A 24,083-nucleotide genomic window follows, 5' to 3' on the forward strand; every position below is an offset into this window, starting at 1 on the left:
TGAAAAATGTATGCCGTGATGACGACACATCTTGCGTGCGACACCTTAAAATTCGGTTATCGAAAAAAAAAAATTCTCTCAAGATTTATATTTGACGTTTGGTCTCGTCTGTTAAGCTATGTTTCAAGCATTCAATCAAACGAAATGCAAGGCATTTGTGCTTCTTGTTATTTTTCTGTGGCATATTCAAAACACGAGGTATCACGATGTCCGTTTTCAGATGGCCGGTTTTGGCGTTATTTTTGACTTTAAACAAAGATAACTTCAAAACCGTTCAAGTCAGACACACGAAATTATGTCCACTATCTCTTCGCACATTCATCCACACACACACCAATTTTCAGCAGACACACGTTTTTAGAAACATTTTTATTGTAAAACAAAGTCGTCTTCTGTTCTGTGAGCACCTTTTGGCACTTAGTCATATACAGGTCATGCGGGATGAGGGACTGACTGATCATATACAATAACAAAATAACAAAAACAAAAACAGCAGCAAATGAAACAAAATATAACAAAAGCGTTCGTGCCAACAAACCACCACAAACATAAACGACAAGGTGAGCAAATGTTAATACATAATCTGAATGGAACAAAATAAATATCTTCTGCTCCGGCTCCCTTATCGTTCAAGAAAAAGGAGAATTCACGACCGACTGATCTAAACTCGACCCAACTGTGACCTTTAACTTTTACCAGAATGAATAGTATTGGGCAATGTCTAGAGGTCATTCAACACTGGACGTTTTTAAAGTTTCAAAGATCTAGCTTAGAAAACATTGAAGACAATGAAAGTGTTTAACTTATTGACTTGCGCCAACTGTGATCTTGAAATTTGACAATGGTCAAACAGACCCGAAACACGTCTGAATTTTCAAACACTAGAGATGTGTAGTTTTAAAGCATTTGCTCAAAACATTCAAGAAGAGGACAATTTTCAATTGTGTAACCCAAAACAAGCGCCTCGTTGAAGAGAGTCAGCCAGGCTTGCATCATGGCTGGAGGTAATAAAATCCTGTAAGTTTCAGATATCTTAAATGATGAATACAGTGAGTGTTATGAAGTTTTGATTGAAAGTTCTTGTCTGAAGAGTATGGTAACATTCTGTCACTGTCAGTAACTTGGTGTTATAGCCTACCCTGCATAGACCCTATCACGCATCGTGATCATGGTAAAGTAGTCTAATCAATGCATGTTTTGTAACTGTGGATTAGTGTTTGTATACTTAAAATATCTCTAAAGTTGTGTTTTACAGAGAATGGAACACGTACAATTTCTTGCGAAACACAAGAATTAACAACAAACCACACTGTTTTCTCTTTGTTACCACGTTGTACTTTTTTTGTTAATTACAAATGTGCAACGTTGATGCTGAGGACAGTGTATACGTCAGAGTTTATGCGATTAATTGCTATAACATTCTCCAATACATAAAAGCAGCAAAGTTGAGAGAAACAAACACACACACACACACACACACACACACACACACACACACACACACACACAAACACACCACACACACAAACGTGCGCGAGAGAGATATTGCAAACAAACAAACAAACACACACACACACGCACGCACGCAAGCACGCATGCACGCACGCACACACACACGCACACGCACACACACACACACACACACACACACACACACACAAACACACCACACACACACAAACACACCACACACACACAAACGTGCGCGAGAGAGATATCGCACGAGGGTGCTATATTTTCTTTGTGAGAAAGGTTTCATCAGAGTTCTGGTGTTCATGTTCCTTTATTTTTTCCAGAAATACACAGAATGACAGGTTGTATCGTCTACGTGGACGGGAAGGAGTGCTACCGGTTTGGCTACACAGAACCCAGCAGAACAACAAATGTGACCTGTGTGACTGGTGTTCTCAACGGACGAAATGTCACACTGGCCAAGAACACCACAGGATTTAATGGAGACGAGATTACAATCAACATGTGTGAATTAGAAGTGCTAAGTATGTATTTGTATCATTTCGTGTTATTAACAAGGGATAGTTCAAAGTTTGGAAATAATTTACCAATTGTTGACTGAAAAGTGTCCAATCCTTTTGAGTCAATCTGTCACCGAACACGTACCTAAACGCGATTGTAGCAGGGCATTTTGCTTCTGTTCTGTGTACACATGAATTCACTGGTATCAGAATTGTACCGCTCGGCTCCATCTTTATTCGCTTTCATACACATGTTCTTTTTTTTATGAGACCAATTGATTGTGAAATCCTGGCAAAAGCAACGTGCAGAATTGGCAGGCGTAACCTGCCCGAATTATTACAGCAATGAACGTTACTCAATCAACATCATCTGGTCGGCATGGATCAATGTTCTCGGTGGTGCTAATTGCAGATGACACTGCTGGCTGGCAGAGAGTATGTAGGCGTTTATCAAAGTTCCCTGTTAGCGGGTGTATAGGGTGACCTCCAAACAGGCTGCACCCACTAAAATTCGTATTTAACTCTCACGTGCGTTCAACGATTTACTTGTGTACATTTGCTTGAGATACGGGACGATGCGTTCAGAAATTTGCAAGTTTGTACATGTATGACTGTTAAATGTCTGACTTTTGCGCTCATTTAAAAAATGTATTCCAAACTCGGGGATTAACTCAAAAGTACGAGGTTTGGCACTGAATTGTAGCCACACTAACATATTTTAGCCCTCCAGGTTTTTACATGTTGCTTCTGATGGGCCTTGCATACCAAAACCTTCCTCAGACAATATCTGAGTTGAAATAGTAATTACAGGGAGTCTGGAGGGTTCAAGTCGGATGAGTTTGACCACTGCTCAGTGCCAAACCTCCTACTACGGAAATCACCGAATTTGAATTGTTTTCTTTTTTAAAGCATAAAACTCACTTGACCTACGTGCTTCAAACGTTGTCAAATTATTAACCCGCATCTCAAGCTCATGTACACCAAATTTGAAGTAGTTCGTTGAATACGTGTGAGAGTTTTGTTTTCCATTTTAGGGGGTCACCCTGTACAACGGGTAGTGTGCACCGATTATTGTTGGTCGGTAACTTTTAATGAGTTCGGGTATCTGACCAATCCAAGATTGTGTTTCATTCTAAACCCCAACTTCATTGGATGACAATCCTTACTTGTAAACTGAAATTGCTCATTAACAACATCGCCGCTACTACCACCACCTACAACAGCGAAACCACAAACAAAAAGAACGACAACAGCAACAAGACATATAGATACGTTCGCTGCTGTAAAAGGTGTGCATCAATGGTAAACAGGCAACACAGTAACAAGACATAATTTGTCTTCAATCAGGTTGCAGGGACGACTACTGGGGCAGTGGGTGTGACAGGAGGTGTGGTAACTGTAGTAACGGCGAGGTGTGTGACAAGGTGACAGGACACTGCTCCCGCTGTCCCCCTGGCCTCCAACCTCCACTGTGCGATACGGGTATGTGAACACAACTTGTCCATGCCGGTAGAACATAGATGCACGACTGTCGAGTGTTGTTGGCATTAAAGACTAATTGAAATTCGCATTTTCCTCAGAATAATTATATACTTCTATGCTAGTTTTTTTTCTCGTAACATTGTATTTAATTGCATATCCAAATGATGTTATGCCCCACAAGGACAGAAACTACCATTGTAGATGTTACAGTCTCACTCTATCAAATCTCAGTTTAAGTGCAATATATGACACCATTATTTTGCCATTGCCCCTAGTTTATTTTAATACAAGTTCTCTCCTCTTTTATTCAGTGATTTTGATGCTGTGTGTTGTTGTTTAGTAATGATCGTCCTTGTCGAAACCCTCAAGGAACTTTGGGTTGTATCCCTGGGAGTGTGCGCCGATTCCGACAATACCCACTTTTCTTGCATGCGTTTATTTATATTTTTGCTTTGAGCTTTGAATTGTTATCGTGCACAATCATGCAAGAACAAGAACAAGAAGAACAAGACGTTAATCCGCCATACAGCATGACAGTCATTGGTATTTGTATTTTGGTATGCACACGGAGATGTTCCCAGACCTATATATAGAAAAGTAAACACAAAGTAAGATCAGGAAAGTAAATCCCACGCCATATGCATGCCAACAGGAATGAACGGGTTTTTAAGTAAGACGCGCTACGAAGTGATCTGTAATCCCCAACCTAACCAAACCCTTTCTTCCCTCAACGCACATCCCTTTTTGGTTACGGGAAAAAGAACATACATGGGTTTTTTTGTTTTTTACTGCAGATTGTAAAAACGGGACGTTTGGGCAAAACTGCACACAGTATTGCGGCGAAGGATGCAAGGACGAGTGTAACAAGGTCTCAGGACACTGTATGTGCACATCTGGCTGGAAGGAACCCTTGTGTGACACAGGTATGTATTATACAGACACACCTGTCATTGCGATCTTCTTTTGATAACGACCACCTGTCCATTACGACAACCCCAAAGAACCCCAACCAGCACAGCTAATTTGAAACCAATAATGCCAGATAAACGTTTTCTTCCGTTGGTACTTTGACATGTTGAAGTACTTGGTAGATAAGTGTGTTGTACCCATTGTAAATAGTGTTCCTTGTCTTCATGCGATTAAATTCAATCTTTTATCCTGCTCTGCCTTTAGGAAATAACAGTTTCACCGCCAACTTGACACAATGAGATCATCAGATTTCGCTTGACGGGTAAAAGCAGACACCGTTCTTTGATATGTATATATGCATTCTTTGCATACGGGTGAAGGACTCTTCTTAACGGTTACTTGACGATAACAATTTAACGTTTCTCTCTGCAGATTGTGACAATGGCACGTTTGGACAAAACTGTTCACAAAGATGCGGCGTAGGTTGTGATGACGTTTGTGACAAGGTGTCAGGACACTGCATGTGCAATCCTGGATGGCTTGCACCTGTCTGTGAGGGTACGTTGAAACAATTCAACAGAAATCTGAGTGCCACAATTTGAACACGCTTGTGACAGATTCATTATATTTAGTCAAGTTTTGACTAAATATTTTAACATCGAGGGGGAATCGAAACGAGGGTCGTGGTGTATGTGCGTGTGTGTGTCTGTGTGTCTGTGTGTCTGTGTGTGTGTGTGTGTAGAGCGATTCAGACTAAACTACTGGACCGATCTTTATGAAATATGACATGAGAGTTCCTGGGTATGAAATCCCCGAACGTTTTTTTCATTTTTTTGATAAATGTCTTTGATGACGTCATATCCGGCTTTTCGTGAAAGTTGAGGCGGCACTGTCACGCCCTCATTTTTCAACCAAATTAGTTGAAATTTTGGTCAAGTAATCTTCGACGAAGCCCGGGGTTCGGTATTGCATTTCAGCTTGGTGGCTTAAAAATTAATTAATGACTTTGGTCATTAAAAATCTGAAAATTGTAAAAAAAAATAAAAATTTATAAAACGATCCAAATTTACGTTTATCTTATTTTCCATCATTTGCTGATTCCAAAAACATATAAATATGTTATATTCGGATTAAAAATAAGCTCTGAAAATTAAATATATAAAAATTATTATCAAAATTAAATTGTCCAAATCAATTTAAAAACACTTTCATCTTATTCCTTGTCGGTTCCTGATTCCAAAAACATATAGATATGATATGTTTGGATTAAAAACACGCTCAGAAAGTTAAAACAAAGAGAGGTACAGAAAAGCGTGCTATCCTTCTTAGCGCAACTACTACCCCGCTCTTCTTGTCAATTTCACTGCCTTTGCCATGAGCGGTGGACTGACGATGCTACGAGTATACGGTCTTGCTGAAAAATGGCATTGCGTTCAGTTTCATTCTGTGAGTTCGACAGCTACTTGACTAAATATTGTATTTTCGCCTTACGCGACTTGTTTTATTTTTATTTTTGCCTTGTGGCATGAACAAACATTTGTTATATATACATGAGTGTGTTCCTGGTGCTCCATGCCTTCGGGAAATGTCAGGGGAAAACATAGTTTTACTCTTCGTTTTTAAAATGAAATCTTCAGTTCTGAAATTGACAATAGTAGTTTATCACATTATTTATTCGGGGAAAAATAAGACATTATATATTCACTTAAATATTTTTGATTGTACGATTTATGCAATTCGAGGTCACTTATTTTGGCTACACAAACAGCACCGTGGATCCTCTCTTTTTTTCAGAGTGTAAAAACGGGACATTTGGACACAACTGTACACAGCAGTGCAGTAAGGGATGTGATGACGCATGTGACAAGGCGTCTGGAAATTGTACATGCAAAGCAGGGTGGAAAGGGCTCTCCTGTGATTCTGGTATGTTTGTTGTTTTTGTCTGTAAATGTATAGCCATTATTTTCCCTCTAATGCTGATGGAGGTTTTGGCTCTTACTTTGGAAACGGTGCACGTTTAAATATTTGTGAAGTATGTATTTACTTTCTTTTACGTGTGTGTACAACACTTAGCATAAAGCACGTTTTGTATGTTCCAACTCTTTTTTCTTCTTCTGAATCTGAATCTGATAAAGTACGTTGCTGCATCCAGATAACTGGCGCTGGCGCTGGCGTCTTCTTCAACACTCAGATGGGTATAGCCTGCGCAACCTCACGCGCACAATACAATATATACAATGCAATCATACGTTATTCGTATTTTTTGCGTTGGTACTTTGACATGTTGAAGTAGGCTACTTGGTAGATAAGTGTGTTGTACCCATTGTAAATAGTGTTCCTTGTCTTCATAAGATTAAATTCAATCTTTTATCCTGCTCTGCCTTTAGGAAATAACAGTTTCACCGCCAACTTGACACAATGAGATCATCAGATTTCGCTTGACGGGTAAAAGCAGACACCGTTCTTTTATATGTATATGCATTCTTTGTATACGGGTGAAGGACTCTTCTTAACGGTTACTTGACGATAACACGTTAACGTTTCTCTCTGCAGATTGTGACAATGGCACATTTGGACAAAACTGTTCACAAAGATGCGGCGTAGGTTGTGATGACGTTTGTGACAAGGTGTCAGGACACTGCATGTGCAATCCTGGATGGCTTGCACCTGTCTGTGAGGGTACGTTGAAACAATTCAACAGAAATCTGAGTGCCACAATTTGAACACGCTTGTGACAGATTCATTTTATTTTTATTTTTGCCTTGTGGCATGAACAAACATTTGTTATATATACATGAGTGTGTTCCTGGTGCTCCATGCCTTCGGGAAATGTCAGGGGAAAACATAGTTTTACTCTTCGTTTTTAAAATGAAATCTTCAGTTCTGAAATTGACAATAGTAGTTTATCACATTATTTATTCGGGGAAAAATAAGACATTATATATTCACTTAAATATTTTTGATTGTACGATTTATGCAATTCGAGGTCACTTATTTTGGCTACACAAACAGCACCGTGGATCCTCTCTTTTTTTCAGAGTGTGAAAACGGTACATTTGGACACAACTGTACACAGCAGTGCAGTAAGGGATGTGATGACGCATGTGACAAGGCGTCTGGAAATTGTACATGCAAAGCAGGGTGGAAAGGGCTCTCCTGTGATTCTGGTATGTTTGTTGTTTTTGTCTGTAAATGTATAGCCATTATTTTCCCTCTAATGCTGATGGAGGTTTTGGCTCTTACTTTGGAAACGGTGCACGTTTAAATATTTGTGAAGTATTCATTTACTTTCTTTTACGTGTGTGTACAACACTTAGCATAAAGCACGTGTTGTATGTTCCAACTCTTTTTCCTTCTTCTGAATCTGAATCTGATAAAGTACGTTGGTGCATCCAGATAACTGGCGCTGGCGCTGGCGTCTTCTTCAACACTCAGATGGGTATAGCCTGCGCAACCTCAAGCGCACAATTTGTTTGTTTGTTTAACGCCCAGCCGACCACGAAGGGCCATATCAGGGCGGTGCTGGTTTGACATATAACGTGCGCCACACACAAGACAGAAGTCGCAGCACAGGCTTCATGTCTCACCCAGTCACATTATTCTGACACCGGACCAACCAGTCCTAGCACTAACCCCACAATGCCAGACGCCAGGCGGAGCAGCCACTAGATTGCCAGTTTTAAAGTCTTAGGTATGACCCGGCCGGGCCGGGGTTCGAACCCACGACCTCCCGATCACGGGGCGGACGCCTTACCATTAGGCCAACCGTGCCGGTCACGCGCACAATACAATATATACAATGCAATCATACGTTATTCGTATTTTTTTTCAAATTGAGAATATTGTATTGTTGTATTGCATTGCATTGTGCGCTGCAATCTCTCACCGCTGTCAATGAACAGCGCCGACACCAGTGTTAATATATAAGCAACTTCTAGTCTGAAATAACTGTGACTTGAACGTTTCCCCGATGCATCCGTTAAGCCAGACGTTTGAGTTTTAACACGTTTATAAAAATATTCCAGTTCATAAACAATTCAAAATGATGTGCAGTTAGGTCTACGTTTTGGAGAAAATATGCATTTGTACGAGTTTATTCTTTCTTCACACCATATTTCTTGTTTCTTCCTGAAGAGTATGCATTCAATGTGCATAATGGTGGGTTTAGAGAGTGACGATACAAAATAATGAAATATAGGGATACAAATAATGTATTTCTGTTTTTTCTCCTACCTCTATTGGTGTGCCTATATAATGTTGAACTTTACAGGTGTATCGCAGAAACATTTGATCTCAACTACCATGCATTATTTCTAATCATTGAATCCACTTTCCCTGGTTGTTGAATCTATTTTTTTCCCTTGTGTGTTGAATTCCATACCCATTCAAATAAAACTTCTTATTTTTCAATTGAACGTAGACTGATCGTCTAGTTACACAAACAGCAAATAAACACAGCTATTCAGAACGTTGCCACTAAGCATGTTTTTTACACCAACACTGCTTTTGTAAGCTTGTAATGATTATCGCATTTCAGCACAAGGTAACCGGAATACACGGCTGTGAGAATGCATGCTTTTCAAAGACCTTTAATGTTGGGTTTCCCCTGATATAAAACGTAACGTGACACTCCTTTTCTCCACAAGAATCGTCTTTATAGAGCACAATGTTCTGGTTGGACAAGTACTCACTTCCTCAAGGATATAATGAACAAAAGGCGACGGTTCAAAAGCAACCCGCGGGTTAGGGGGAGTCCCATATTGGTTGCCCGGACGAGAAAGAATTTACCCGATGCTCCCCAGCATGTCGTAAGAGGCGACTAACGGATTCTGTTTCTCCTTTTACCCTTGTTAAGTGTTTCTTGTATAGAATATAGTCAATGTTTGTAAAGATTTTAGTCAAGCAGTATGTAAGAAATGTTAAGTCCTTTGTACTTTTGTTTGTTTGTTTGCTTAACGCCCAGCCGACCACGAAGGGCCATATCAGGGCGGTGCTGCTTTGACATTTAACGTGCGCCACACACAAGACAGAAGTCGCAGCACAGGCTTCATGTCTCACCCCCCATCACCCCTCTTCCCTCCGTCGCGATATAACCTTGAACGGTTGAAAACGACGTTAAACACCAAATAAAGATGACGATTAAGGCATTAAGGAGCTCTTAGCAAAACCAGTTGAGTCCTTTTGGAGAAAAAAATTCTGGTCGGTCAAAACTGATTTTGTAGCAACTTTTATATATTTGTGTTCGCGTTCGAAGTCAATACTTTACCTGAGGACCACACACACAATAGAAGGAGTATTTGTTTGTTTGTTTGTTTGCTTAACGCCTAGCCGACCACGAAGCTTCGCAAATATCTGTTGTCACGAACAGTTACATTCTGAAGCTGTTTCTAGCAAGAATGCATTGCTATCACTAACCTCTATATATTTTGTTGATGATGATAATGATGTCGACGATGATGATGATGATGATGATGATGAAGTTGTTGTTGTGTGTGTGTGTCCGTGTGCGCGTGTGTGTGTGTGTGTATGTGTGTGTGTGTGTATGTGTGTGTGCGTATGTGTGTGTGCGCATATGTGTATGTGTGTGTGTGTGTGTGTGTGTGTGTATGTATGTATGTATGTATGTGTGTGTGTGTGTGAGTGTGTGTGTGTGTGTGTGTGTGTGTATGTGTGTGTGTGTGTTTGTGTGAGTGTGTGTGTTGTATTGAGTGCGAACGTGATTGCAGGCATGCGGCGCGCGTGTGTGTGCGAGTCGAATTTTCTTTTCCTTTGTATTATCTTGATATACATGTACATTTCAATGTTCTATTATGCATTATGTAGTCGTATAGGTAATGTTGTAGTTAGTAATACTGTATGATTGCGATTGACAATTGTCCTTTTATTGTCTTTATCTTTATGTCTTAGTTTAGCAGGGACAGATTGTAAGACTAGGCGTGAGCCTAAAATCTCCATCCTTGAGTAATAAAGTTCGTTCGTTCGTTCGTTCGAAGGGCGGTGCTGGTTTGACATATAACGTGCGCCACACACAAGACAGAAGTCGCAGCACAGGCTTCATGTCTCACCCAGTCACATTATTCTGACACCGGACCAACCAGTCCTAGCACTAACCCCATAATGCCAGACGCCAGGCGGAGCAGCCACTAGATTTCCAATTTTAAAGTCTTAGGTATGACCCGGCCGGGGTTCGAACCCACGACCTCCCGATCACGGGGCGGACGCCTTACCACTAGGCCAACCGTGCCGGTATAGAAGGAGTATCAGCACACAGAAAAACGCAATGTATGGCGTTAACAGGTCACACATTCTAAAGGAAGCATAGCATTTGAGTATTTACCTTCCTCGCCGACCGTGTCACACCCCCCTTTCCCCCCCCCCCCCCCCGGGGGCTTCCCCCTTATTGTGATTCAAGACGTGTTTTGATTGAGGCTGTAATTTAACCTTCCGGGTAATGCAATTTTAATTAACACAGCCCTTTATATGCGTTAATTTTACACTGTAAAAGGGCCTTCAGCTGCGTATGCATTTGTAATGTTCATGAACTACATTGCGCTGACTCTGTCTCAAATGAGTTCTTGTTGTTCATTATAGTCTCTGTCACTAATACTTTATTTTCTTTCCAACACGTCCAGAGATTTCAGATGACGTTCCACTCAAGTGGATCCTTGCTGGCGCCGTCCCTGGATTTCTGTTTGTGGTCGTCATTGTAGTGGTTATTATGAGGTAACCCTATTTTGCAACCAGTATTTTTAATAAAGCGTAATAATTTAAAAACAAATGTTGAATCTTCCCCTCCTTTCATTTCTAAGCATACGAACAAATCTGTCATCAAAATATTGAATACATTTTATTTTATTTTTTTATTACAGCTACGTATCCTATGAATAAATTGTACCGTTTTGTGTAAATGTAATAATGACAGTCACGCATGTTTAATTTGAACGCTAAGTCCCATATGAAAACTAAGTGGGTGTTTTTTGTTGTTGTAATTTTGGATACTTCGTGGCAGTATTTTGTTCCTATTTTTATTGTTGCTTTTTGAAGGAAACATATGACTAGCCCACGAACCAAGGATTCAAATAATATGGAAAATACTTATCAGCAGTATACACCCTCCCTTACATACCTTCCTGTTTCTTCAACAGGTACTGTGGATGCTGTTGCTGTCGCAAAAACGTAGACACGGAAGAAGTCAGTGTTCAAGGGGAACATTCTAGTCAAGCAGCAAATGATGTCAGCATATACCCGAATTTACCAGACGGATTTTCCAATGTAACAATGGACGGACTAAAAAAGGACGTTCAAACGGGTATTTTACCTTCTTTTTGGAACATTCTTGTCTCTAAAAGTGCCCAATGGAAGATATTATGTGTGGTTAAGTTCCAAGCAAGTTTCTTTTTTTAAACTTGTTTTCTCTTGTGATGGTAAGGAGGTGATCAGCTATTTGTTTAGGAAGTAAGTATGCCATGAATCGTGGCTGTTTGAAATTGACCGTTTGTGGTGAATAAAACACACACAAAAACACATAAAAACACAAAATGTTGCTCAGAGAAGGAATGTTCTTTGTTTTTGTTGTAGATGAGGCAAACAGGTCAGAACCAAGGAAGAAAATGAGTAGTATTTAACTTTGGCTAGCTACTACAAACGTATTACTGACCGGTAATTGGTTTGACAGCTAAAATTGGTAGGAATGTAGCTCTACACATTTCAGATTCAGCTGAGGGATTTGTTTATAAGGTGGTGTTTTTTTCCCAACCGTTTTTATCGTAGATGAGGTAAATCCGGTGGTCGCAAACAGGCCAGAATCAAGGAACAGAAAGACTAAGAAAAGGAGCAAGCGAGCAGCAGTGTCGAAGGAAGTCATTTACGTCAATATGGCTTTTGAAGACGGCTTCATCGATTCAGCCGACTCTCCTAGTCCTCACAGTTTGCAAGCAACAGGAGCAACGACTGTCACAGCTGAGAAAGCAGAGGAAGATGAAGTGAACGTAGAACTGGAAGAGACTGAAGTGGATTTGGAGGCCGAGAAGCAGTATGAAGTAGAAGTGCGTGAGCGTGTGTACTACAATGATGGCGTGTACATGACGTCAGCAGGATCGGATCTCAAGCACGACACAGTGCAGGAATCTCTTCTGGAAAAGCTACGGGGTGAAACCATCGACCAAGAGTTTGAGGTAGGAAGTCAACAATGAGCGGTAATTGTATGTGTGGTTTCCTTCAGTTTGATTTTCGGAACAGACTAATTATGTCATAACCTATGATTTCAAACTGTAGGAAAGGTAAACTTACTTTCTCCTGTAGATGTCCGATGTGATTTTATCTAGACAGCTGACCGATTATCTGAGTGTCAGTATCCCTTTTTGTTCTGTTTGTTCACGAATACTTTATCATCAAATAATTATGTATCCTTTTTTTCTCTCAATTATCATATTTTGAGTCGTACTTCGTCCTAATGTCCGATATGAAATATCGATGTGGAGCAAAACGGTTTTTACACATGTTACTAATGCCTGTTTTAGTCACTACCTACAGGACTAACAGAAGCACATGACACTGGCGCAAAGGATGAAAACTACTACAAGAACAGGTTCAAGTCAATCTTACCCTGTACGTTTCTTTGGTTTTATTCCTTAATATGTTTCAAGCGCGCGCGTGCATGGGTGTATGTGCGTGTGTGTGTGTGTGTGTGTGTGTATGTGTGTGTGTGTGTCTGTGTGTGTGTGTGTGTGTGTGTGTGTGTGTATGACAAGGTGGCTGTTTTATTATCTTCATCTGACTGTCTATCTTTGCATAAACCTCTTCTTATTGTGGATGTTTTTATTGCTGCTGTTGCTGTTACTGTCACCCGACGTCCGGATATTTTTTATTATTCATATAATACTCTTTTACGTTTACTCTACTTGTTAAGTTGTTCTGTTGTTGTCAGTCTTTTTTAATGACCATGCATGGAATGCATACAAATGATGCTGTATATATTTGACAGACGAAGACACACGAGTTGTACTTCATGGGAATCCAGACCCAGGGTTTAACAACTACATCAATGCCAGCGTTGTTGCTGTAAGTAATACATAAATCGGTCACTCGTCACTTTGTGGCTACCTGTCAAACCTAGACACTCTTTCCAACACATACCAAAACCGTTTAACAGCATTATTTGCTTTGGTGTAAAATGATTAATTATATACTGCGTTGTTCGATGATGATGAGTATGATGATGATGATGATGATGATGATGATAATGATGATGATCACGACGACGATGATGATGATTATGATGAAGACGACGATGATGCGTGTGTCCTAGTCTCTGCTTGTGTCTGTGTGTTGCACGAAGAGTGACATATGTCAGCTCTAAATGTTTGATTGTTGCTGGGTTTTTTAACTTACAGGGCGTCGCCTCTCCGAAGGCGTATATTGCAGCACAAGGTAAGCGAACATAGATAAACATGCATCAACACATATTTTTGTTCATTATTTAACAAATAAACCACTCTTTGTTCAACAATAAAAGCATAACATTTCCCTCAACGGTTTCATTTCGCAGTAGAATTAAAAGTAAAGTAAGAGAAAGAATGGAACATCAAAGTTTACCTGACATTCTCCCATCAGACATGAAGAATTCAAATGCTGTGACGGTGCTTCAGGTCCAAACAAAAACACGGTTCCAGACTTCTGGAGAATGGTGTGGCAAGAACAAGTGACACACGTTGTGATGCTGACAAACCTCAAGGAGGGTAAAAAGGTATTCAGTTGTTGTTTTGTCTATACATATATGTTTGTCTGTTTGTTTGTTTGTTTGTTTCTTTCTTTCGTAATTTGCCCTTGCGTTTCCAACCTTTTGTTTGTCAGCGAGTGTTGCACCTTTTCCCTCGATTTTGTTTGGATGCGCTTCATTTAACCGAAGGAACTATTCTTTGCCATTCACTTGTATCTGCATGTTGCGTGTTTAACTATTAGACAAAGCAAATCAAAACATGCCAAGAAAACAAACAAACAAGCAAATACACAGAAACACAAATTGTTCCAGGCTTTTTTGACAGAATGTGTAGTAAATCTTCTTCTGATCTCACACACTTTTTTCAACAAAAACTAATATCATATTAGGTTAATGCTACCGGCTCATGTTGATACATGTATATTCGCGACATGCTTGTTTTCCGTTGCTAACAGTAAGCATCATTATTGAAATAACTCTCAGTCACGATTAGTTACGAAGCAGATCGATTAGTCAAGTTTAATAAGCGTTCCTCTTATTCCAGAAAAAATGTGAGCAGTACTGGCCACCACCTGGGAAGAAGATAAGATATGGATCCTTTGACGTCACTGGGTTGGAAGCCTATGGAAGAGCTAACTACGTCATGCGTACCTTCGAAGTTGCCACAGAAGTAAGTACAGCAACATTTATTTTTGTTAGTGTCAGTTTGATCATTAAAAGAATAGTAACCAAAACGACACCGAACGTTACACTTTCTTTTACGAAATAATTTGTCTGCATCTGGTGATTTGATATTTTCTGCTCTAGTTTGCTTGGTTCATAATCAGCCATAATGATTGCAGGACATTAATACTATGATGCAGTGCGTTCAGGATGTACTTTGTAATGATTTGTATTAACTTAGTAAATTTTTTAATGTTCATGCTAAAATTAATAATTTTCTGCAATGTTTACTATAACCCTAATCAGCTCAACTCAGATAATAAAGCATTGCATGTAATGTTTGCTTGTCATTGTCAACGCAAATTGTTTCTGCATAGAACGGGTCAGTCCGCCGCGTGACTCAGTACCACTACACCATGTGGCCAGATCACGGGATTCCCACAACCACGGGGCTCGTAGACTTCTGGAGAACCGTCAGGACATCCCACAGACAACAACCGTCGTCTCCGCTTGTGGTGCATTGCAGGTAATGTATATCATCCTTCGCCTTGTCTATGTTTGGTGCTTTTTATATTTAGTCAAGTTTTGACTAAATATTTTAACATCGAGGGGGAATCGAAACGAGGGTCGTGGTGTATGTGCGTGTGTCTGTGTGTGTGTGTGTAGAGCGATTCAGACTAAACTACTGGACCGATCTTTATGAAATTTGACATGAGAGTTTCTGGGTATGAAATCCCCGAACGTTTTTTTCATTTTTTTGATAAATGTCTTTGATGACGTCATATCCGGCTTTTCGTGAAAGTTGAGGCGGCACTGTCACGCCCTCATTTTTCAACCAAATTGGTTGAAATTTTGGACAAGTAATCTTCGACGAAGCCCGGACTTCGGTATTGCATTTCAGCTTGGTGGCTTAAAAATTAATTAATGACTTTGGTCATTAAAAATCTGAACATTGTAAAAAAAAAATAAAAAATATAAAACGATCCAAATTTACGTTTATCTTATTTTCCATCATTTGCTGATTCCAAAAACATATAAATATGTTATATTCGGATTAAAAACAAGCTCTGAAAATTAAATATATAAAAATTATTATCAAATTGTTTTTTTCGAAATCAATTTAAAAACACTTTCATCTTATTCCTTGTTGGTTCCTGATTCCAAAAACATATAGATATGATATGTTTGGATTAAAAACACGCTCAGAAAGTTAAAACGAAGAGAGGTACAGAAAAGCGTGCTATCCTTCTCAGCGCAACGAATACCCCGCTCTTCTTGTCAATTCCACGGGCACTGCCTTTGCCACGGGCGGTGGAGTGACGATGCTACGAGTATACGGTCTTGCTGCGTTGCGTTGCGTTCAGTTTCATTCTGTGAGTTCGACAGCTACTTGACTAAATATTGTATTTTCGCCTTACGCGACTTGTTTTTCTTGCGTCCTTCTTTCAAAAGTGTTCTTGGTTTCAGGCTCATTAACTTTACTTTTATTTGCAGTGCTGGTGTTGGCAGAACAGGAACGTTTATCGGCCTTGACATTCTGATGGACCAGCTACAGCAGCAGCAGCATGTCGATATCTGCAAGGTGGTCAACGACATGCGGAACGATCGTTGCAACATGATCCAGGCAAAGGTTATAAAACAATGCATATTCGTTTTTGCCATCTACGATTTTATCCCATGGTGTTGTTCTTTATTTAGTTTTATGTTGTTGCCTGGTTGTTTGTTTTGTTGCTTCAATCGTAATTCTGCATTACACAAGGTTTAACTTTCGATTTTGTCTTCTCTTGTTCCCATTTCCTGCTGCTTGCATTGTGACTGAATCGGTGTTCAAAATATGAATAACAATTTGTTTCTGGGTTTGTCAATTATTTCATAATTGAAGAAACCTTAAGATAAATGAGCATAAACAGAAAAAAACGACTGAAATCGCTTGTTCAATTCAGACAAAAAGTCATACGTACCTTGGAAATTTGACGATAATTCTGTTCTTGTAAAATGTACTAGTTTCTTTTAACCCATAGTCGCAGTACTGTATCCTACACGAAGCAGTCTTCGAAGCCTACACAAGTCAGGACTGCAGATTACAGAACCGAGATGTCGACTCTGTGTTCAAACATGACGTGGATCCACATCACTCCAATAGCCGCATTGACACGGAGTTCAAGGTAGAAGTCCACATGGTTGAAATGAAGACAAAGGGAACAGAAGAAAACAATCTTACACAAGGGAATGGTCACTATGTCTTAGGATGTTACAAAGTGCGCACGCACTGCTTCAGGTCCTAGTAAACACGCAATTACATCAAGATTTATGTTGATACATATACATAGGCCTTCCTGTTCTACTTTGATAAAAATTAACAATATCAGTTCGTCAAAATGCTCTTGGTGTTTATATAATAATTATGTTTAAAGAAGCAAACTGGAAGTAAATGACGGCGATATAATGTTTTGTTTATCACCTGGTCTGTCTGTCTGTCTGCCTGTCTGTCTGACTGTTTGACTGTCTGTCTGTCTGTCTGTCTGTCTGTTTGACTGTCTGTCTGTCTGTCTGTCTGCCTGTCTGTTTGTCTGTCTGCCTGTCTACCTAATTTCTTTAGGATCTGTTACTAAATCAAACGTATCAGAGCTAAAGGGCATGGTGGTTATTGTAATCTACTTATTCATCTATGGATAAAGAGTTACAAGGTTATACCAAATTTACTTTGATTTTATAATTACTATAGAAGTGCAAGTAATTGGTAATTCATTTCAGTACCTATTCTACAATTAACTCAAAAAAAGAGTTATTAAATAATTAAAGGCATTTCACTAGTTGCAGTATGTTTAACTGTTGTTCTTTTTTAACCGCCATGGTGATTGCCAGAAACTGAAGCAGATGAAGGTGCTGATGCAAAAACCTCGACATACAGAAGCAGAGAAGGGAGAAAACATAAACAAGAACAGATATATGGATATCTTGCCAGGTTTGTACAAAATATATCTACTTAATTGTTACTTGTTGCCACCCCAGCATGATTTATTTTGGCAATTAAAGTTCTGTATGTGCCAGTGTGTCTCTGTGCATTGCAGTGCATAGTTTTCCTCCCTTCTCTAACTTTCCATTACATTAGAAGAATAGACAATTGATTAACAGTTTCTTAGCTCTCGTTTGTTGAGATCACGACACTACTGTTGCTCAAATGTTATAATCTCAAGTATGAGAGATTACAGTAGTGATGAAAAAAAGAGACAACACACTACAGCATTATGAACATTCAAATATATGTACTAATTCATAGAATTATTATCGACTAATTTCCTCACTGCATACAAAGGTTCACCAGTGTAAAATTAGTGGTAATGAGATTGTTCTCTAGGTACTGTATTTTGTGTGAATGTTCAATGTTTCAGACGACAGGTATCTGGCGCGTCTGACAATTCCAGTGAAGAATAGAAGCGATTACATCAATGCAGTTCTGATGCCTGTAAGATTTACTGATTTAATTAATTACGAATTTTATATTTTGACAGAATAGAAAAGTGCATATGTATTAATCAAGACAAAATATATTAACCAAAAAAACCGACAATTACTGTAGTTACATGTATGTGCTTGATGGTCTTTAAAAAATGTGTGTCGTGAAAACTATAACATGTGAACAGCTAATATATAAATTATAAACCATGCATCTGAGTGATGATGTTGCAGAATTAAGTACACGCGTTATGTTATGTTTATGTTTTTTAAAGTAAATGTTGGCTTTAGTTTGCACCAATTTGAATACGTCTTATATGTGCTCTGGATTTCACAAGTAAACACCAAGCAACAAAATGATTCAGAACTCACTCCTATTTTCAGTCCTTCAAAGAGCAGCTGGGGAGCATCTTAACACAGCTTCCTCTCAGAGATACCATAGTCGACTTGTGGCGTCTTGTGGCCGGAAGTAAAGTCAGCCTGGTCGTATGCCTTGGGTCTGAAATCGTTCAGTCTGAGGTATATAATCATTATTATTATTGTAGTGTTTGTTTATGTGTAACAAGTCTGACCTTAATTGCGCCCGAATTTGACTTCGCGAAGTCTTTTTACTGAAAATTCAGTGTCAAAGCTCCGTGCAGCAACATTCAGTGTCAAAGCTTCGTGCAGCAACATTCAGTGTCAAAGCTTCGTGCAGCAAAATTCAGTGTCAAAGCTTCGTGCAGCAAAATTCAGTGTCAAAGCTTCGTGCAGCAAAATTCAGTGTCAAAGCTCCGTGCAGCAAAATTCAGTGTCAAAGCCTCGTGCAGCAAAATTCAGTGTCAAAGCCTCGTGCAGCAAAATTCAGTGTCAAAGCTCCGTGCAGCAAAATTCAGTGTCAAAGCTTCGTGCAGCAACATTCAGTGTCAAAGCTTCGTGCAGCAAAATTCATGAAGTAGACTTCACGAAGTCGACTTTGCAGAATTGATAGCAGTCATTAGTGTGTAACAAGTCTGACCTTAATTGCGCCCGAAGTTGTCTTCGCGAAGTCTTTTTTCCGAAAATTCAGTGTCAAAGCTTCGTGCAGCAACATTCAGTGTCAAAGCTTCGTGCAGCAAAATTCAGTGTCAAAGCTTCGTGCAGCAACATTCAGTGTCAAAGCTTCGTGCAGCAAAATTCAGTGTCAAAGCTTCGTGCAGCAACATTCAGTGTCAAAGCTCCGTGCAGCAACATTCAGTGTCAAAGCTTCGTGCAGCAAAATTCAGTGTCAAAGCTTCGTGCAGCAACATTCAGTGTCAAAGCTTCGTGCAGCAAAATTCAGTGTCAAAGCTTCGTGCAGCAAAATTCAGTGTCAAAGCTTCGTGCAGCAACATTCAGTGTCAAAGCTTCGTGCAGCAACATTCAGTGTCAAAGCTTCGTGCAGCAACATTCAGTGTCAAAGCTCCGTGCAGCAAAATTCAGTGTCAAAGCTTCGTGCAGCAACATTCAGTGTCAAAGCTTCGTGCAGCAACATTCAGTGTCAAAGCCTCGTGCAGCAACATTCAGTGTCAAATCTTCGTGCAGCAACATTCAGTGTCAAAGCTTCGTGCAGCAAAATTCAGTGTCAAAGCTTCGTGCAGCAACATTCAGTGTCAAAGCTTCGTGCAGCAACATTCAGTGTCAAAGCTCCGTGCAGCAACATTCAGTGTCAAAGCTTCGTGCAGCAACATTCAGTGTCAAAGCTTCGTGCAGCAACATTCAGTGTCAAAGCTTCGTGCAGCAACATTCAGTGTCAAAGCTTCGTGCAGCAACATTCAGTGTCAAAGCTTCGTGCAGCAACATTCAGTGTCAAAGCTCCGTGCAGCAAAATTCAGTGTCAAAGCTTCGTGCAGCAACATTCAGTGTCAAAGCCTCGTGCAGCAAAATTCAGTGTCAAAGCCTCGTGCAGCAAAATTCAGTGTCAAAGCTCCGTGCAGCAACATTCAGTGTCAAAGTCTCGTGCAGCAAAATTCAGTGTCAAAGCCTCGTGCAGCAACATTCAGTGTCAAAGCTTCGTGCAGCAAAATTCAGTGTCAAAGCTTCGTGCAGCAAAATTCAGTGTCAAAGCTTCGTGCAGCAAAATTCAGTGTCAAAGCTCCGTGCAGCAAAATTCATAAAGTAGACTTCACGAAGTCGAGTTTGCAGAATTGATAGCAGTCATTAGTGACGCTCATTGACACATGCAAAACATGATTGTAGTGTATGCATAAAGAAATATGTTCTTTCTTTTTTCTTTGTTTTCTTTTTTTTTCCAAGCACATCATTGTGGGGCTTTTAATCAATAACATGCATCCGTCTATAATGTATCATCATTCATCCATCAACATTTGTAATAAATATGTAAATGGCAAGTATACAAGACATATATATATGCAACATTAGGACATAACAGACAGACGGACATATAACATACCGTTCGCCTACAGGTAAGGCCGGAGCTTAACATAACATGCAGATTACAATACTTGACATTATGGACGTATTACCTGCTTAATAATAATACAGTCAATGTTCAAATTTTACATCCCAACACATCACCTAACATGCACACATGATAAAAAAAAATTAAAACAATTTCATCGATATGAATTGAACATGTAGGCAGTAAAGACAATGTGTGGAATCTTTGATACTTACAAGCGAATTTTTGTCATTGCAGGAAAAGAGCTGTTACTGGCCCTGTGAAGAGAACGAGCCGTTGACAATTGGACCTTTCATAATCCGTCTTACATCACGGACAACCCTGAGCAAGCACATTACGCAGTACAGCCTGTCTGTGCAGTATGAGGTATGTTGTTTACCTATGAGTGCATATTTCTGTTGCATTTGGTGTTACTGGTGTTTTATTGCTTACACTGCAGTTCTCGGTTTACAAAACGTTTAATAATCTTTATTAATAGGTAAAGCACGTGCACAGAAAACAATTTGTTCAACCAAACTGATTTTTTTTGAACGAAAATGCTTATCAAGAAACATTAAAAAACACAACACGGGTGCCTTAATTTCTTGAGGGAAATATGTAAGCGATTAAGTGAAACATAAATTGTTTTGTAATGCAAGTAACTTTCTTCTGCAAAGGAAAAAGTAAGCCCAAGAAGTGTTGAGCTGCTACACTACAGCGACTGGAAGGGTGACCTACCGGGCAGTGTTGAGGACCTTGTTCACCTCGTGGTCACAGTGCTGTCTGCACAGTCACAGCGAAGCCACAGTGAGGGGCCTCTCCTCTTGCAGTGCAGGTCAGCATTGTCTTCTTGTCTACTTGTCACGCATAACAATCTTATCATAAGTTTAGCTTTGCGAATCTAGAAAACCCAACACACCGAATATATCTAAATACATAAGCTTCAAATCATGCGAAACATTAGGTCGCACGTTGATTTCAGAATACATGACACAAAATGCCTGAAGTTTTTTTTCTCTGAACAGGTGTTTATCCATGAAGTAATATCCCTCCCTCAATAAATTGTTTGACAATTGTTGGTATATATAGATAGCAGAATACATAACATAATAGATAACAATAAACGATAGACAAAATCTGAAGCTGCTTTTGTTTAAATTTCTTTTTTTTTTAAAGTCTAACGTTATGATATAATTTTCTAATACAGTGATGGTGCTACAAAGAGTGGATTGTTACATGCCATTTGTGACGTGATCAGCCGAATGACGACAGAAGGAGAGATTGACGTGTACATGACTGTGAGACACTTGCAGCTTGTTCGACCTCAATGCTTGATGTCAAAGGTATGGGGCTTAAAACAGGGTTAATATTTTGGTGGCTAGTGGGGAATTGTGGAGGGAGGTGGGGGTCGCAAATAAGTGCACTGGATTTGCAAAGTAAGCCGTCTTTCAGTGCACAAGGACTGTTTCTAGCGTAAAGAGGTTGACATTTCACTGAGTGTTTTTTTTTTCTTTATTCCCGTGCACGCCGGTAGTCAAGCAAAGTTATCGATGGTGATAACCTATAAAGGAAATACTTATTTAAGGATTGTTTTGCCAGTGTATATAGATCATGCTTCATTCTTAACCACCAATGCATTCATTTGCTGAGTACGTAAGAAACGCAAATTAATCAAATTTATTCACGCAAACAAGAGGCATTTTTCATGTCAGTCATTATTCGTAGTCTGTGGATATTACATTGTCAGAACAAAATCACAAATCAGCTAAGGGTTGGGCCCTAAAAGAAGAAAAAGACGCGAACATGACACATTGAATAATATACGCATTTGAGCTTGCCACTAAGGTGAGTTCTAAGCTACAACAACCTTGTTCTGTGAGTTTGTATGTATCTTTGACTGTATGTCCAAACACAGCTCCATGTACCTAAATTATCGTCTGGTTGCAAACGCTTTAAGTTCAGTGTTGCCCAAAACTGTTGGCTACGTTCAGTGTATTTTTCTGCTCGAATCAACATTCTCCTTTTCTATTGCAGATGCAGTATCGGTTCATCTTCCGAGCGATGCAAGAGTACAAGAAGAGAAATGACAAGTGACCCAATGCTTCATTGGTGTTGGAACCGGTGGGATAGTTGCAGTAGTGGGATTACAGATATACACAAATATGTGTTTCTCAAAAACAAGTGTGAACAGCGAAAGAGACGAGACAGATTGACATTTTACGGACGAAAGAGAAATATATCGTGCATTTCTTTGAACAGCTTCAAAACGGATCACTTAATTAGGGGATTAAACCGTAAATAAAACATTATTGAGTAATACCCAGTAAGGCCCCAGATTGCTTCGAAAGTTATACCATAAGATTCTGCGTTACAAATAATGCTACCGGGCTACGCTTTGCAAAAGCTTGATTAAAATTAATGTCGTAGAGTAGACGAAGAGAGAGAACTCTTTGTGACATTTGCGTTGGGTTACTTCCAATGAGTTACTACCCTTGTTTGTGTACCTGATGCTTGTTGCTAGGCGGCCGCATCATAAAGGGCGCTAGTGGTGCAAAGTGGCGACGCTCGACAACGTTTATGTTTCAACAACGGACAGAAGCAGGGCCGTGATGTGCATTCACCCACTTGGATTTAATAAAGAACCATAACTGACCATAACTGTGGTCCGGTGGTTTTTTTGTAAATGTTTTTTTTTCTCCAAATCATACCGTGTGCGTCTAGATTTAGGGTACTGTGGATTGCCCAGATTCTTAAGATTCGTCGAATTACTCAGAAACTCACCACAAACAGGCAGAACAATAGATGTTCCCGGATTAAAATAACTTACGAGTGTGTAACGTATTAAACAAAGTGAAATTGGGTAACATGTTTGTTTGGCAAGAATATAACTTACATACTTACACAACATATTGTAACTTATACTATCTATACTATATATGAAGAAAACACACATCCACTCAGTGAGGAAATATAAACCAACTATTGTACAGCCATCACTTTAGATTTTAACTGCGAATTGACACATGCTTTTTCGGATCTTCATTTTTAAAACTGTACTTTTTCTTTGTGTTTTATTCATTTACTTTGTTTGCGTTTTTACCAATGTGTGTGTGTATGTGTGTGTAAATGTGTGTGTGAGGATGTGTGTGTGTGTGTGTGTGTGTGTGTGTGTGTGTGTGTGTGTGTGTCCACATCTCGGATCAAGCTCAGTGTTGTGAATTAAAAATCTAATGTGTCTTGTTAGTGATTTCCTTTTACGTGCCACGAGTGCCTACATCGACTATGTTTTGTATCTTGCTTTCATCATATCAATAAATTACAATATTCCTACAACTTGTGCCTTTCTTCCCTTGTCCTCCTCGTCGTCAACTTCATCCCTTTTTGAGTTTTCTGCAATTGTAAGCTAGCACTGCTTCAATAAAACGTGAAGAGTCAAGCGCAAACGCACCGTTTCACTGCCCTCTCCTTTGGCCTTTCTGTACCT

At 39.6% G+C, this 24,083-nt stretch overlaps 1 protein-coding gene across 1 annotated transcript; it reads left to right on the forward strand.

The window, feature by feature from the left end:
* Positions 1–994: 994 nt before the first annotated feature.
* On the forward strand, positions 995–24,022 carry LOC138965521 (receptor-type tyrosine-protein phosphatase alpha-like). Its single transcript, XM_070337705.1, has 26 exons — positions 995–1,004; positions 1,797–1,997; positions 3,321–3,455; positions 4,250–4,378; positions 4,797–4,922; positions 6,159–6,287; positions 6,918–7,043; positions 7,403–7,531; positions 10,997–11,087; positions 11,510–11,673; positions 12,135–12,538; positions 12,884–12,971; positions 13,348–13,424; positions 13,757–13,793; positions 14,012–14,109; positions 14,627–14,752; positions 15,123–15,271; positions 16,240–16,375; positions 16,767–16,910; positions 17,611–17,710; positions 18,138–18,211; positions 18,586–18,720; positions 20,858–20,986; positions 21,277–21,434; positions 21,807–21,942; positions 22,634–24,022. Exons 1-26 carry the CDS (start codon positions 995–997, stop codon positions 22,691–22,693), a joined length of 3,291 nt encoding a protein of 1,096 aa, XP_070193806.1. The 3' UTR covers positions 22,694–24,022.
* Positions 24,023–24,083: the final 61 nt, after the last annotated feature.

Source organism: Littorina saxatilis, linkage group LG4, assembly GCF_037325665.1.
Source record: "Littorina saxatilis isolate snail1 linkage group LG4, US_GU_Lsax_2.0, whole genome shotgun sequence".
Classification (NCBI taxonomy): domain Eukaryota; kingdom Metazoa; phylum Mollusca; class Gastropoda; order Littorinimorpha; family Littorinidae; genus Littorina; species Littorina saxatilis.